This window comes from Oncorhynchus gorbuscha, linkage group LG06 (assembly GCF_021184085.1).
Source record: "Oncorhynchus gorbuscha isolate QuinsamMale2020 ecotype Even-year linkage group LG06, OgorEven_v1.0, whole genome shotgun sequence".
NCBI classification, from domain to species: Eukaryota; Metazoa; Chordata; class Actinopteri; order Salmoniformes; family Salmonidae; genus Oncorhynchus; species Oncorhynchus gorbuscha.
This window is the reverse complement of record NC_060178.1, coordinates 53,274,957-53,291,749: the sequence shown is the minus strand read 5'-3', so window position 1 is coordinate 53,291,749 and position 16,793 is coordinate 53,274,957. Positions and strand designations below refer to the sequence as shown.

The 16,793-nt window shown below is 40.2% G+C and overlaps 1 protein-coding gene across 1 annotated transcript in view; it reads left to right on the top strand.

Annotated features, from left to right (window-relative positions):
- The window catches only part of LOC124038708 (tyrosine-protein phosphatase non-receptor type 13-like), a 68,829-nt gene that overhangs the window by 28,024 nt on the left and 24,012 nt on the right, over positions 1-16,793 (top strand). The window contains exons 18-20 of the mRNA XM_046354793.1: positions 5,276-5,376; positions 6,391-6,507; positions 7,053-7,234. Of these exons, the coding sequence (XP_046210749.1) occupies positions 5,276-5,376; positions 6,391-6,507; positions 7,053-7,234 (400 nt within the window). The remainder of the gene's footprint in view (positions 1-5,275; positions 5,377-6,390; positions 6,508-7,052; positions 7,235-16,793) is intronic.

Below are 16,793 nucleotides of genomic sequence, written 5' to 3'. Positions count from 1 at the left end.
AGATAAGGGGGGACTTTACCTAGCAGGGTCTTGTAGATGACATGATAGTAGCTACTAACAATTGGATACCACAAAATTGGGGAGAAAAAAAAACAGAAGGACATTTAAACAAACATACACACACATACACTGAGAGTGGGAGAGAGCAATGTGTAGGAGGATGCTGTGGTGGACTGACCCATTGGTCTAGCTAACGTTAGTTAACTGCATGGTTGACACTGCAGCTAACTAGATAGCTTAGCCAGTTTTTTTTAGTGCCATCCTAATGTGATAGCTAGTTTCCCACTGATTAATCTGTGCATGCTTTATGCCAATGACAAGGTGGCTAGTTAGCCAAAAAACAGAGATTATGTGGGAATATATAAAATGGATATTAAACTTTTTCTGTCAGAATCTGGGTCAGCCTAAACTAGTTAACTATCTAGCTAGTTAGCTACTTACATTTCATTTGCACTTGTCCACAAAACACCATTTCAGCAGCAGAATTATATCTTAGAAATACATTTCTTACTCCAGAAATATATAATATTACAAAGGCAGAAGTTAATTAGTCCAACATACCTCTGATCGCGTCTGGCTGAGAACCCAAGAACAAATTGAAGTGTGCTTCACGTCAAGAGCCTTGGTGGAGATAAAACTGGGTTTGATGGACAACTTGGAGAGCCATTGGACTTAAGAGTTTTTATGAGAAGCTATTTTGAATACATTAAATTGGTCAAGAGGTTGTGAAACGTTCATACGGACATAAAAGGGAACCAATAGTATCGGTTCATGTAAAAAAATGAAAATCACAACATTTGGTTAGGTGGTTTTCCTCCTACAGCAATGATATAATACTATACAGTGTCGTCGGAAAGTATTCAGACCCCTTGATGTTTTCCACATTTTGTTACTTTAAAGCCTTATTCTAAAATGGATTAAATAAATACAAATCCTGAGCAATCTAGACAGAATACCCAATAATGACAAAGCAAAAACAGGTTTTTAGACATTTTGCAAATTAATTAAAAATAAAAGACACAAATACCTTATCTACACAAGTATTCAAACCCTTTGCTATGAGACTCAGGTGTATCCTATTTCCATTGATCATCCTTGAGATGTTTCTACAACTTGATTGGATTCCACCTGCAGTAAATTAAATTGATTGGACATGATTTGGAAAGGCACACATCTGTCTATATAAGGTCCCACAGTTGACAGTGCATGTCAGAGCAAAAAACAAGCCATGAGGTTGAAGGAATTATTTGGAGAGCTCTGAGACAGGATTGTGTCGAGGCACAGATCTGGGGAAGGGTACCAAAACATTTCTGCAGCATTGAACATCCTCAAGAACACAGTAGCCTCCATTATTCTTAAATGGAAGAAGGTTTGAACTACCAAGACTCTTCCTAGAGCTGGCGGCCCAGCCAAAATGAGCAATCGGGGGAGAAGGGCCTTGGTCAGGGAGGTGAACAAGAACCCAATTGTCACTCTGACAGAGCTCCAGAGTTCCTCTGTGGAGATGGTAGATACTTTCAGAAGGAAAGCATCTCTGGCAGATGGAAGCCACTCCTCAGTAAAAGGCACGACAAATCTCTTGGCATTTGCAAAAATGCACATAAAGACTTTCAGACCATGAGAAACAAGATTCTCTGGTCTGATGAAACCAAGATTCAACTCTTTGGTCTGAATGCCAAGCGTCACATCTTGAAGAAATCTGGCACCATCCCTAAAGTGTAGCATGGTGATGGCAGCATCATGCTGTGGGGATGTTTTTTAGAGGCAGGGACTGGGAGACTAGACAGGATCAAGGAAAATATTAACTTAACAAAGTACAGATATCTTTGATGAAAACCTGCTCCAGAGCGCTCAGGACCTCAAACTGGGGTGAAGGTTCACCTTCCAACATGACAACGACCCTAAGCACACACGCATGACAGCGCAAGGAGTGGCTTCAGGACAAGTCTCTGAATGTTCTTGAGTGGCCCAGCCAGAGCCTGGATTGAACGTCTCTGGAGAAACCTGAAAATAGCTGTCCAGCAATGCTCCCCGTCCAACAGAGGTTGAGAGGATCTGCACAGAAGAATGGGAGAAACTCCCCAAATACAGATGTGCGAAGCTTGTAGCATGATACCCAAGAAGACTCAATGCTGTAATCGCAGCCAACAGTGCTTCAACAAAGTACTGAGTAAAGGATCTGAATACTTATGTAAATGTGATATTTCAGTTTTATATTTTCAGTAAATTAGCAACTATTTCTAAACCTGTTTAGCCTTGTCATTATTATATTGATGAGAAAAATAACTAATTAATTAGTTTTAGAATAGGGCTGTAACTTAAAAAACTCAAGGGGTCTGAATACTTTCCATAGCCATTGTAAATCTTATGCAACTTAAGTGATATGGTCAAATGTAAGGTACTTCCTTCAGAAATTACTTGAAATTACAAGTAAAACCCAAGGAGAGTAACTAGGAAAGGTACTAGTTCCTCCAAAAATTTAAAGGTAAGTAGTGGGCCAGATTCAAACCCATGCCTACTCTGGCACGTGTGCTGTTGTCAGCAGCAGTAACTGCTGGACCACACAGGCACTGAGATAATATATATTGTCTGATGCTTGCCCTGAACATATAATAAACCATTGATCTAAAAAAACAGATTTGACATCTACCCCATTCAAATATTGTACATTTATTATAATCCGCATACAGAAAGTATTCACATCCCTTGACTTTTTCCACTTCATGTTGTGTTATAGTGGAATTAAAATAGTTTTATACGTCTTTTTTTCATTAAAAAAAACTACATTTGAACATTCGTAAAACATTTATGAAAAGTAAAACACTAATATATCTTGATTAGATAATAATTAAACCTCCTGAGTAAATACGTGATTACCATTGGCAGCGATTACAGCTGTAAGTCCTTCTGGGTAAGTCTCTAAGAGCTTTGCACACCTGGATTGTACAATATTTGCACATTATTCTGTTTAATATTCTTCAAGCTCTGTCAAGTTGGTTGTTGATCATTACTAGACAGCTATTTTCAAGTCTTGCTATAGATTTCCAAGTTGATTTAATTCAAAATTATTATTCGCCTACCTCCTCATGCCTTTTGCACACATTGTATATAGACTGCCCATTTTTTTCTACTGTGTTATTGACTTGTTAATTGTTTATTCCATGTGTAACTCTGTGTTGTCTGTTCACACTGCTATGCTTTATCTTGGCCAGGTCGCAGTTGCAAATGAGAACTTGTTCTCAACTAGCTTACCTGGTTAAATAAAGGTGAAAAAAAAACTAACTAGGCCACTCAGGAACATTCAAAGTCATCTTGGTTTTAGGTTATTGTCCTGCTGAAAGGTGAATTTGTCTCCCAGTGTCTGTTGGAAAGCAGACTGAACCAGGGTTTCCTTAATGATTTTTCCAGTGCTTAGCTCTATTTGGTTTCTTTTTATCATAACAAGTCCCTTAGCCTTGCTGATGACAAGCACACCCATAACCTGAGCAGCCAGCACCGTGCTTGAAAATACGAACAGTGGGACTCAGTGATGTGTTGTGTTGAATTTGCCCCAAACATAACGGTTTGTATTCAGGATATAAAGTTAATTTCTTTGCCAATTTTTTGGCAGTTTTACTTTGTTGCCTTATTGCAAACGGGATGCATGTTTTGGAATATTTATATTCTGTACACTCTTTCATATTGTGGACTAACTACTGCAATACCCTTGTTAAAACCAAGTAGTGAGTTTATTTGTTATATTTGGTATAATTGGAATTGCTCCTAAATTGTAATGTTGATAAATATTTATTTTGAATAAATATTTATTTAATGTATAAGTGAATAGGTTAGTTTACTTTTAAGTTTTGTTAAGCTGTGGCCAATGGGAGTGGACCTCCTTAATAGGAGGCTTGGGAAAAAGAGGGAGAGAGACCTTGAGAAAAGGATGGGTTTTACATTAGGATCGTTGGTGAAGAAACATTATAAAAGAAGACGACAAAACTAGAACAAAACCCATACCTACTACGATATGAAGGGAAATGACGATTTTATTTTATAAGAGAATAATTGTGTTAAGACTTAGTGAAGACTGAAGCTACCGTCTCATAGTGAATGTATTTGACAGCCTTGAGGTTAGCCTAGCATCGTGTAACACTGAGAGAGAATTGCTTGGGAAAGCTTCACGACTTCATGTTCCCATGGGATGTCGGTTATGGCTAAGGAGTTCCGTCTGCATTGATAGCGGTGCTTGCTGTGGATCGTGTGAGGAAACCTGCAAGGAACTGCCATACTTCACTGAAGGAAAATCTACAAGTAGTGCGTAACCACAAGGTGAGGTGATTCTGGACTTTATGTTTTTCGTCATTTTTTTTTAGCTCCAACGCGCACCAACGGGTTATTAAGCAAGCTTGAAATAATTTGGACATGGGTTGTGCACGACTCATTGGGGTTTCATATTTTTATTTTATTTTGATATTGTGCTATGTTAATATGTAATAACACACATATTGAACCTTATGTATGTTGCCTTGGTGGAGTCATTCAATTATTCAATCTAATTTAATGCATGGGATAGCCTATCCTGATACAATAACAGAAACCCATAATCATTCTGAAGTTAATACCAATTGTCATCACCCTAGACAGTTTACAATAGGAATTATTATTGGAGATGTTCTTCTCAACTAACAGCCCATGCTGTTGAGATACTCTACGTAAATTAATATTGTGAGAGTCATATCCAAGCCTGGTGAGAGGGTTACACTACAATGTTGTTTATCCCTCTCTCGCCCTTAAAATGCAGGCTGTAACAGAACATAAAATGCGGAAAAAGTCAAGGCATGTGAATATTTTCTGAACGCACTGTAAGAATTCATACAAGACGCGCCGTAGCCTGAACGTAGCTTACATAGGCTACTTGAACTGACGCTCAGTGGACTTGCAGTCTAAGTGATTGTATAACATACAAACACCACTTCCAGCTGTCCCGTGGCAGTGCTTCAAAATATTAAATATCCTTTAATATCCCTTGAAATCCTCCTGCTGCAGGATTGTTTTCCCTCCCTCAACAAAATGGGACATATTAAGATCCGACATCTGTACAACCATTTGTTTATTCATCCACAAAGGGAGAGACCCTCAGATTACTTACGTTGACTTCATCCTTTGATGATGATAATCATAAATTCTGAAAAAACTGTGTCGTTGTGTTCTAGTACTCCGGAATTGTTTCCATCAGATAGTTTATTATTATACTAATTATCTATGTAAACCCATGACTGTTTTTGTGTTCCAGTACTCCAGAGCCCATCCCCAGAATCATGTCCAATGCCTCGCTACAGAAACAGGACTCTGAGGGCTTCTCAGAGGCCCCCTCCACAACCTCCTCCATACCAGGTGAGGACTCCAGCCACTTTAAAAATGGGAATTGATGGAAATTGATGTAAAATATATCACTAGCCACTTTAAACAATGCTACTTAATATAATGTTTACATACCCTACATTATTCATCTCATATGTGATATGTATATACTGTACTCTATCATCTACTGCATCTTTATGTAATACATGTATCACTAGCCACTTTAAATTATGCCACTTTGTTTACATACCCTACATTACTTATCTCATATGTATATACTGTACTCGATACTATCTACCTCATCTTGCCTATGCCGTTCTGTACCATCACTCATTCATACAGTGGGGCAAAAAAGTATTTAGTCAGCCACCAATTGTGGAAGTTCTCCCACTTAAAAAGATGAGAGGCCTGTAATTTTCATCATTGGTACACTTCAACTATGACAGACAAAATGAGAGAGAAAAATCCAGAAAATCACATTGTATGATTTTTTATGAATTTATTTGCAAATTATGGTGGAAAATAAGTATTTGGTCACCTACAAACAAGCAAGATTTCTGGCTCTCACAGACCTGTAACTTCTTCTTTAAGAGGCTCCTCTGTCCTCCACTCGTTACCTGTATTAATGGCACCTGTTTGAACTTGTTATCAGTATAAAAGACACCTGTCCACAACCTCAAACTGTCACACTCCAAACTCCACTATGGCCAAGACCAATGTGATTTTCTGGATTTTTTTTCTCATTTTGTCTGTCATAGTTGAAGTGTACCTATGATGAAAATTACAGGCCTCTCTCATCTTTTTAAGTGGGAGAACTTGCACAATTGGTGGCTGACTAAATACTTTTTTTCCCACTGTATATCTTTATGTACATATTCTTTATCCCTTTACACTTGTGTGTATAAGGTAGTAGTTTTGGAATTGTTAGGTTAGATTACTCGTTGGTTATTACTGCATTGTCGAAACTAGAAGCACAAGGATTTCGCTACACTCGCATTAACATTTGCTAACCATGTACATGTGACAAATACATTTGATTTGATGTAGGTGGTCGTCTGATCTCTCTGAATAAGATCAGTCTGCAGGGCGTGACATTCACCAATGCAGCAGCCATCCTCCAGAGCAGCCCTGATGAGGTGGAGCTCATCGTCTCACAGCCCAAATGTACGTAGAACCTATTACAATAAAATACTTCCCCACCCAACTATACGCTACATACTCTCTCATTGTCACAGTTCTCTCTCTGTCATACACTCTCTGACAGACCTTGTCTGTCTGTTTCTCCCTCTACCCTCTTTTCCATGCAGGTTCTCTGAGGGACAATAAGAGCTCGCGGCCTCCCAGTACCCGGGGTATGACATTGAAGAATTGACTTAAACACTTTTGTTATTTGGCATTATAGGTTATGATGTTGGAGGGAGTTCAAAAAGCCACTCACCATCTGGTGCTGTATAAACAGTAACAGCTTCTATATTACCCTTTTCAGACTATCGTGTCAAACCGAACCAAACTGTGCTGGGCTGGACATTTTCTTTTTACATAGTCTTTTTCAGCACGTTTCCAGCAACTGTAGTCTTTTTCAGCACGTTTCCAGCAACTGTGGTGGATGAGTAACCAGACCAGCTCAGTACTGCTTGGTTTGGCTTGGCTCGGCTCGATATGGCTCATTAGTGTGAAAAGCCCTTCTGAGTCCTTTCTCTCCCATGCAGATTCTCTGAGGGACAGTAAGACTTCTCTGGCCCCCAGTACTCAGAGTCTGATGTTGGAGAGGGGCTTTGGATCCCAGACCACCCTGAATGGGACAGAGGCAGCCCTGGCTCTGTCTAACATGGCCACATCTAAACATGGCAAGAGACTCCACAACCCTGTGGTCCAGATTCTAGACGCTCAGGTAACACTGCCCACTGGGCACACCGTCATTTCATCGTGGAAGTATGGGTAATATTTGGTTGAGACATTGATCAATGAGATTTCAACCTTTATTCACCCACTCAAAAAGACATCCAACAGTTATTTTTTAATTTCAGTACTACTTTGAAAACTATACACAACTAATAATCAACTACATTTAAATATTGGAGTGAGGTAAAGAAAACATTGTGATCTGATTTGACCAAACACCATGAATTCAACAAGGATTACCATCAATCCATGAAATTGTAATCCACAATTAGAGCAGTAACTTGGAAGAGCATTGTGTAAACCTTTGTCTATGTAAAAACTGTTATGCAAAGTAAATAAAACGGTCAACATTTTATTACACTTGAAAAGAAAATGCTATGCACCATAAAATACTGTAGATGTAGAAGCCATTTAAAAAATAAAAAGCCCCAAAAAGTCATTTCTGGCACAGGCTTCTGGAAACACACATGAGAAGTTCAAATAACCAGTAAAAGTCACTGTCGGTAAAGGCTTTAATGCTTTTAACTTCTTAATTACTATTTTATCTCCTTTGTCATTGGTCCTCCCACTGCCCCTCTTGCAATCAGGTGCATGTTTCAGGCAGGTTGACATCGCCTGTAGTATTTCTGCCAATGTAGCCTTTGATTCGCAAAGGGGGAAAACAGCTAGAGAAGGTATTCGAATGTCATGTAAAATGTGATCATTTGGTCTCCACTGTACCTATAATTATGCTACAAAGGTTGGAGACCTCAAATACCCTCTTCCTTTTGTTTCCTTTCATATTCATCGCTGACATGAGGCCGTTTGTCAAGGTTCTGTATAGAACACAAAATATGTACTTTATAAGCAACATAATTTCAATCAAATTTGTTTATAAAGCCCTTTTTACATCAACTCACACCAATGAAACATTTAATTTCTCACCATGTATTTTCGAAAATCATTCTCCATTAGCTGCTCTTCCATCTTTAGTAAATATTCCTTTGGCTATTTCAGGTTAATGACGAATTCCTCAACCTGACTCAGGCTACTGGCCTTTACAAATGTCACGGATCTCACAAAGGAGATATTGGACTCTTTAAAAAAATTCTGAAACAAAGTAGTTTTATATTTGTTCACTTCCAAATATAACAGCCTAATTTCAATATCATGTATTTTACTTAAGGGGTTTACGTTGTGAAATGGTCTTCTTCACTATATTTGCTTGGTGGCTTGTGTGGTGTTTTAGTTGACTATTTCCCCTCATCCCCAATACTTGGTGGCTTGCAGGGTGTTATGGCCTTGTGGCACTTAGTGTCACATGTAGCTCAGTTGGTCGACCATGGTGCTTACTGTAAGTTGTTTTGGATAAGAGCGCCTGCTGACTAAAATGTCACTGGCACATCAGAGCAGATTTTAGTGGGGGCTTGGGTAGGCCTAAAAAAAGAACACATGCAAGTGTAAAATGAAGTCCATTTTTCTACCTAAAGCCAATCTAATTTCTACCAAACTTTAAATCAAAATTCTAAATGGAGAGTTTCATACTTGTGTCTGTCACAGGAAAAGTGTCTGATCATTTGCAGCTATTTGGTGAGGGGATCCCTCAATTAAGAAGACACAAGCCCTCATGACCTCGAGCCCTCATGCTCCAATGTTAAGCCATGTGAGAGACCAAGATGATTGGACAACATCATGACGATTGTTTTTACAATTAGAATACCTTTCTCAAATACAATGATACGGAGTTGGCTTACGTTGTCAAGGGTCGTCTTCACCATCATTACTTGGTAGCTTGTGCTGCGTTTTCTTTTTTTTTCTTAGTAGTTCTGGCACAGGTATTTTGGTGAGGGCTTGGTTAGACCTTCGCCTGAAAATATCCAGCCCTTTTCTACACACATTTGTGTTTTATTGAAGTGGAAGAAGACTTTAAAAAAGTAAACCTAAACACATTACCAAACTTGAAACCCAAATTCTACAACATGCCGAAGTTAACCACACAAGCCCCTACCCTGGAAATCCAGTTGAATTTCAGCTCAGTTTCACTTTTGTTTCACTACACTAACAATGGTGAAACATGGAGTTATTCCGTCTGGGTTGAGACCATCTTCCCACTAGCCACACATTTGTAGATTTGAAGGGATCAGTTAATACTTACTGCATTTAAGTATAATGTACAGTGCCTTCCCGAAAGTATTCAGACCCCTTAACTTTTTCCACATTTTGTCATGTTAAAAAGTGGGATTAAAATGGATTTGTCATTTTTTTGTCAATGATCTACGCTCAATAATCTGTAATGGCAGAGTGGAAGACAAATTTGAATACTTCCATTTTTTATGGAAAATATCTATAAAAGTATTCATCCCGCTGAGTCAATCAGAGTGGTCACTCGTGATACAAGTCAGTATCCAACGTCCATCCAAGTCTGAGGATTTTGGGAGATGACGTGGAAACCGGCCACTAGAAGCAACAGTGAGCATTGTTACCTTCAAGAAGGTTTCAGTGTTGTGGACAGTTATGGCGGCTGGGCGTAAGCATCTGCCTCAGATTCCAAAGGTTGCAAGTTCAAATCCAGTGATACAGTTTTTTTTTCTCCAGATTTTCTTTTAATTTAAACTTCTTAGGGATAGACACCAGTCGACAACATCCGGGTAAATTGGAGGGTGCGCAATTCAAATAAATAATCGCAATATTAAACATTCATGAACGTATCATATATAGTTTAAAAGCTTAAATTCTTGTTAATCTAACTGCATTGTCCAATTTAGAATAGGCTTTACAGCAAAGCATACCATGTGATTGTCAGAGGACGGCGCCCCACGTCAACATGTTTTTTTTAACCAGCACAGGCTTCACAAAATCACAAATAGCGACTAAATAATCACTTACTTTTGAAAATCTTCCTCTGTTTGCAATCCCAAGTGTCCCAGCTACAACATGAATGGTAGTTTTGTTAGATAAAATCCTTCTTTATATCCCAAAAAGTATGTTTAGTTGGCGCCATCGATTTCAGTAATCCACTTATTCAACATGCAGACAAAGAATCCAAAAAGCTACCGCTAAACTTCGTCCAAACAAGTCAAAAAACATTTCTATTTAATCCTCAGGTACGATAAAATGTAAATAAACTATAATATTTCATATGGAAAGTTGTATGTTCAATAGGAAAGTAAAATTAGTAAGTGCGCGCCCTCATCCTCACGTGCTGAAAGACTGATATTGTTCCAGTGGGCTTTTCACAGAAACTCCAAATTCTTGCTAGGTTTTGAACTAACAAGCCTGAAACCTTGAATAAAGACTGTTGGCATTTAGTGGAAGCCATAAGAATTGCAATCTGGAAGCCAAAATTACATCGGACCAGTAGCTTTCCATTATAAGAGCCTGGGACTTAAAATAAATACTTGGTTTTTCTTTGGATTTTCACCTGCCATATCAATTCTATTATAGTCTATAACATTATATTAACATTTTTAGATACTTCAACGTGTTTTCTATCCGATGCTACCAATAATATGCATATCCTGGCTTCTGGGCCTGAGTAACAGGCAGTTTACTTTGGGCATGTCAGTCAGGTGGAAATTCAGGAAAATAGCCCAGCTCTAAGAATCTAAAAATAGCCCAGCCCCAGCTCTAAGAATTTGTTTAAGCCTATCCCAAACCTTAACCCATACATTAATATTTGGGGTTAATGCCTAACCTTAAGATTTGAGTTAATTCCTTAACTTAACCCTAACCTTAAAAATGCTTAACTTGAAAAGACTAGGGAGTTTAGGATAAAAATAAATGGAAAAGAGCTAAGCACAGGCAAAATCCTAGAGGAAAATCTGGTTCAGCCTGTTTTCCAACAGACACTGGGAGACATTCACCTTTCAGCAGGACAATAACCTAAAGCACAAGGCCAAATATACACTGGAGTTGCTTACCAAGATGAAAACATTTATTTGTTGCAGTATTACATAGTGCCTTATTGCAAACAGGATACATGTTTTGGAATATGTTTTATTCTGTACAGGCATCCTTATTTCACTCTGTCATGCAGGTTAGTATTGTGGAGTAACTACAATGCTGTTGATCCATCCTCAGTTTTTTTCTATCATAGCCATTAAACTCCCTGAGCGGTTTCCTTCCTCTCCATCAATATAGTTAGGAAGGACGCCTATATATTTGTAGTGACTGGGTGTATTGATACACCATCCAAAGCATAATTGATAACTTCACCATTCTCAAAGGGATATTCAAGCATCTGCTTATTTTTTTTTACCCATCATACAATATGTGCCCTTATTTGCGAGGCATTGAAAAGCCTCCCTGGTCTTTGGTAGAATCTGTGCTTGAAATATTTTTGGTGTACAGAGATGTAGTCATTCAAAAATCATGTTAACCACAATTATTGCACACAGAGTTAATCCATGCAATTTATGTGACTTGCTAAGCACCATTTTTACTATTGCACTTATTTGGTCCTGCCATAACAAAGGGGTTGAATACATATTGACTCAATACATTCCACCTTTTCACTTTTAATTAATTATAAAAAATGGCAAAAAAACAAAATTCCACTGACATGGGGTTTTGTGTGTAGATAGATCAGTGACACAAAATCTCAATTCACGCTGTAACACAACAAAATGTGGAACAAGTCAAGGAGTGTGAATACCTGCTATATACCTTTTATCCTCAGAAACTTCCATTTCAAAGTGGGTTTGCACCAATCTTTTATTGCTTTGTCATATTTATTTGGTGGCCAACACAGTTTGGTCTTTGATCCAGTGCTCTGGAATAGCACCTACTTCCTTCTTTTCCAACCACAATGCTCTGACCCACATTCTCTGAGATTAGAACCTGGGGAAATAGACATTATTAGATCATATAATATTGACCATAATTGCAAATCAAACTATTCCAATAGGTCTGATCTTACTTGGCAAAACTGTGCAACAGAGGGACCACTATGTTTAGACTATTAATAGGGCAGACACAGCCTTGCTGATGGTCCTTGGGATAAATTATTTTTATTTTGCATTTGCTGATATTTGAGATATTGTGATGAATTCTTTGGAGGCACATGTAAGAATGAAATTGTCAATTTGCGAGTATGGTGAAAGGTCTCCATCGTCTCTTATTTATTAAGGACGAAGCAACCATCTCACATGTTATTCTTGATGTATGGTTGGATGTTCTTGGAAGAATGTTTAACTTGGGCTGACAGACGCTTGGGTTGACATCAGTAGTAGAAATATCAAAAACAGAGTGTCCAGATAAAAAATATTTTATACCATTTTTATAATTATTAGATGATGCTTACCTGACACATTTGTCTAAATTGATGGGTAATGTGAAGGAAATGCTATAACCAACCCCCCCAGCCACATCTAGCAACAGTAAGTGTTCTTATTCTCCATGGACTTTACAGTGTCCCAGAACTTTTTTGAGTTAGTGTTGCAGGAAGCAAATTTCTGCTTGAAAAAGCTAGCCTTGGCTTTTCTAACTGCCTGTGTATAACGGTTTCTAGCTTCCCTGAACAGCTGCATATCACGGGGGCTGTTCGATGCTAATGCAGAACGCCATAGGATGTTTTTGTGTTGGTTAATGGCAGTCAGGTCTGGGGAGAACCAAGGGCTATATCTGTTCCTGGTTCTAAATTTCTTGAATGGGGCATGTTTATTTAAGATGGTTAGGAAGGCATTTAAAAAATATATCCAGGCATCCTCTACTGACGGGATGAGATCAATATCCTTCCAGGATACCCCGGCCAGGTCGATTAGAAAGGCCTGCTCGCTGAAGTGTTTCAGGGAACGTTTTACAGTGATGAGTGGAGGTCGTTTGACCGCTGACCCATTACGGATGCAGGCAATGAGGCAGTGATTGCTGAGATCTTGGTTGAAGACAGCAGAGGTGTATTTAGAGGGGAAGTTGGTTAGGATGATATCTATGAGGGTGCCCGTGTTTAAGGCTTTGGGGGGGTACCTGGTAGGTTCATTGATAATTTGAGTGAGATTGAGGGCATCAAGTTTAGATTGTAGGATGGTTGGGGTGTTAAGCATGTTCCAGTTTAGGTCGCCTAGCAGCATGAGCTCTGAAGATAGATGGGGGGCAATCAGTTCACATATGGTGTCCAGAGCACAGCTGGGGGCAGAGGGTGGTCTATAGCAGGCGGCAACGGTGAGAGACTTGTTTTTAGAGAGGTGGATTTTTAAAAGTAGAAGTTCAAATTGTTTGGGTACAGACCTGGATAGTAGGACAGAACTCTGCAGGCTATCTTTGCAGTAGATTGCAACACCGCCCCCTTTGGCAGTTCTATCTTGTCTGAAAATATTGTAATTTGGAATTAAAATTTCAGAATTTTTGGTGGTCTTCCTAAGCCAGGATTCAGACACAGCTAGAACATCCGGGTTGGCAGAGTGTGCTAAAGCAGTGAGTGAATAGAACAAACTTAGGGAGGAGGCTTCTAATGTTAACATGCATGAAACCAAGGCTTACGGTTACAGAAGTTATCAAAAGAGAGCGCCTGGGGAATAGGAATGGAGCTAGGCACTGCAGGGCCTGGATTCACCTCTACATCGCCAGAGGAACATAGGAGGAGAAGAATAAGGGTACGGCTAAAGGCAATAAGAATTGGTCGTCTAGAACGTCTGGAACAGAGAGTAAAAGGAGGTTTCTGGGGGCGATAAAATAGCATCAAGGTATAATGTACAGTATGGTAGGATGTGAATACAGTGGAGGTAAACCTAGGCATTGAGTGATGAAGAGAGAGATATTGTCTCTAGAAACATCATTGAAACCAGGAGATGTCATTGCATGTGTGGGTGGTGGAACTAATAAATTGGATAAGGTATAGTGAGCAGGACTAGAGGCTATACAGTGAAATAAGCCAATAAACACTAACCAGAACAGCAATGGACAAGACATATTGACATTAAGGAGAGGATTCCTTAGTCGAGTGATCAAAAGAGTCCAGTGAGTGGAGTGGTTGGTTTGGGGGTCACGGCGATTTAGACAGCTAGCCAGGACATCGGTAGCAAGCTAGCATAGGATGGAGGTCTGTTGTTAGCCACCTCTTGCGTTCTGTCAGTAGATTAGTGGGGTTCCTTGTGGTAGAGGGGATTAGTCCAAATCACACAACAACAAAAATAAATTAAAAACAATAGATATAGTTATAGAGGCCCAAGAAGAAACATAATAATAATAATAAAAATAAATAAATTGTCCGATTGTCTATTCTGAGAGCAGCCGGTAAGACAGCTAACGGTTAGCAGGCCACAGATGGGCGTTCAGGTAACGTCGCGACGGAGGAGCCAGCCGGATCTCCTTCGGGTAGATAACGTCGGCAGTCCAGTTGTGGGGCTCCTCGTAGGCAGTAAAACGGGTCCGGATAGGTGACTGCAGCCCAGGAGTGATTGACGGAGCTCAGGAGTGATTGACGGAGCTGGCTAGTTCCGGAGTAATTGATGTTTGCTCCGGAATCGACGAGAGCAGATAGACACACGGATAGCAGCTAGCTAGCTGTGATATCCGGGAATGAATGTCCAGAGAGCAGTTGAAGCAGTCCAAGGACATGGAGAGAAAAATTGGTCCGGTATGTTCCGTTCCGAGCCGCGCTGCGCCGTACAAAAACTGGCGATAGATTTTCGAGCTAAAGGATAACTGATGACCACAAACCATGGTTAGCTGAATACTAACGATTTGCCAGTAAAGAAGCTAACTAGCTTCTGAACTAGCTTCTGATTAGCTTCTATAGCTCCTGGCTAGCTTCTGGTTAGTTTCTGGCTAGCTTCTTGGAGTTTCTGGCTAGCTTCTGGCTAGCTTCTTGGAGGATTGCAGATTTGAGGTAAATAATACTTATTTATAAATATAAATTGATGAGGCGGGTTGCAGGAGAGTGTTTTGAAGATGAGTTGATGGAAAATAAAAATAAAATGTTTGTGATAAAAAGTTGTAAATATATATATATACAGGACACGACAAGACGAGGACAAAAGACATCTGAACTGCTATGCCATCTCGGGTACAAGACATATTACTACCAATACAAACATTGTCAAATATGTAGTATGAATGTGCAGGTAGCTTAAGCTAACAAACTAGGTTCAACATTAGCTAGCTAACATTAGGCTATAACTAGCAATGCAGATGGATTTTGATTGGAATTATATTACTACACTGATCATACACGTAACGTTAGATAGCGAGCCAGCAAGCTAACGTTCACTAGCTAACTAGTGTATGCTTTAACTTGCAATGAAAATAACTTTCTGACAAAATTAGAAACTTATTTCTGAAAATCTAGCGAGACTCTTACCCGTATACATGGATGAATGATTCATGGCAGACTGGAACCATTTTAACTATATTTTGTTTGTAGCTACATCATTTTTGGCCAGTGTTGTGTCAAGGCTGTCATGCAGGTGAAAGAGGACCCAAAAGCGACTTGGCGAAAACAGAGTCTTTAATCCAGTAAAGTAAATACAATCAAAAAACACAACTTTCACTCGAAATGACGAGGACAAACTGGAGACTCGATCTTGAACAGCAGGTGAACAGCAGGTTGCCTCGGGAAGGCACTTGAACCAAACAGACTCAGACACCTGCTCACCACGCAGCATCTGAGGAAAACACGACACGACAGGGCGATACACAAACACAGCACGGTGAATTCTAGACAAGGAACCGACAGGGCAGAAACGAATAACAAGGGGAGAAATAGGGACTCTAATCAGGGAAAAGGATCGGGAACAGGTGTGGGAAGACTAAATGATTGATTAGGGGAATAGGAACAGCTGGGAGCAGGAACGGAACGATAGAGAGAAGAGAGAGCAGGAGAGTGAGAGAGGGAGGGGGAGAGAGAGGGATAGAAAGAGGGAAAGAACCTAATAAGACCAGCAGAGGGAAACGAATAGAAGGAGAAGAACAGGGACAAGGCATGATAATCAATGACAAAACATGACAGTACCCCCACTCACCGAGCGCCTCCTGGCGCACTCGAGGAGGAATCCTGGCGGCAACGGAGGAAATCATCAATGAGTGAACGGTCCAGCACGTCCCGAGACGGAACCCAACTCCTCTCCTCAGGACCGTAACCCTCCCAATCCACTAAGTATTGGTGACCCCGTCCCCGAGAACGCATGTCCATGATCTTATGTACCTTGTAAATAGGTGCGCTCTCGACAAGGACGGGAGGGGGGAGGGAAGACGAACGGGAGTGCGAAGAAAGGGCTTGACACAGGAGACATGGAAGACAGGATGGACGCGACGAAGATGTCGCGGAAGAAGCAGTCGCACAGCGACAGGATTGACGACCTGGGAGACACGGAACGGACCAATGAACCGCGGAGTCAACTTACGAGAAGCTGTCGTAAGAGGAAGGTTGCGAGTGGAAAGCCACACTCTCTGGCCGCAACAATACCTTGGACTCTTAATCCTGCGTTTATTGGCGGCTCTCACAGTCTGTGCCCTGTAACGGCAAAGTGCAGACCTCACCCTCCTCCAGGTGCGCTCACAACGTTGGACAAACGCTGAGCGGAGGGAACGCTGGACTCGGCAAGCTGGGATGAGAACAGAGGAGGCTGGTAACC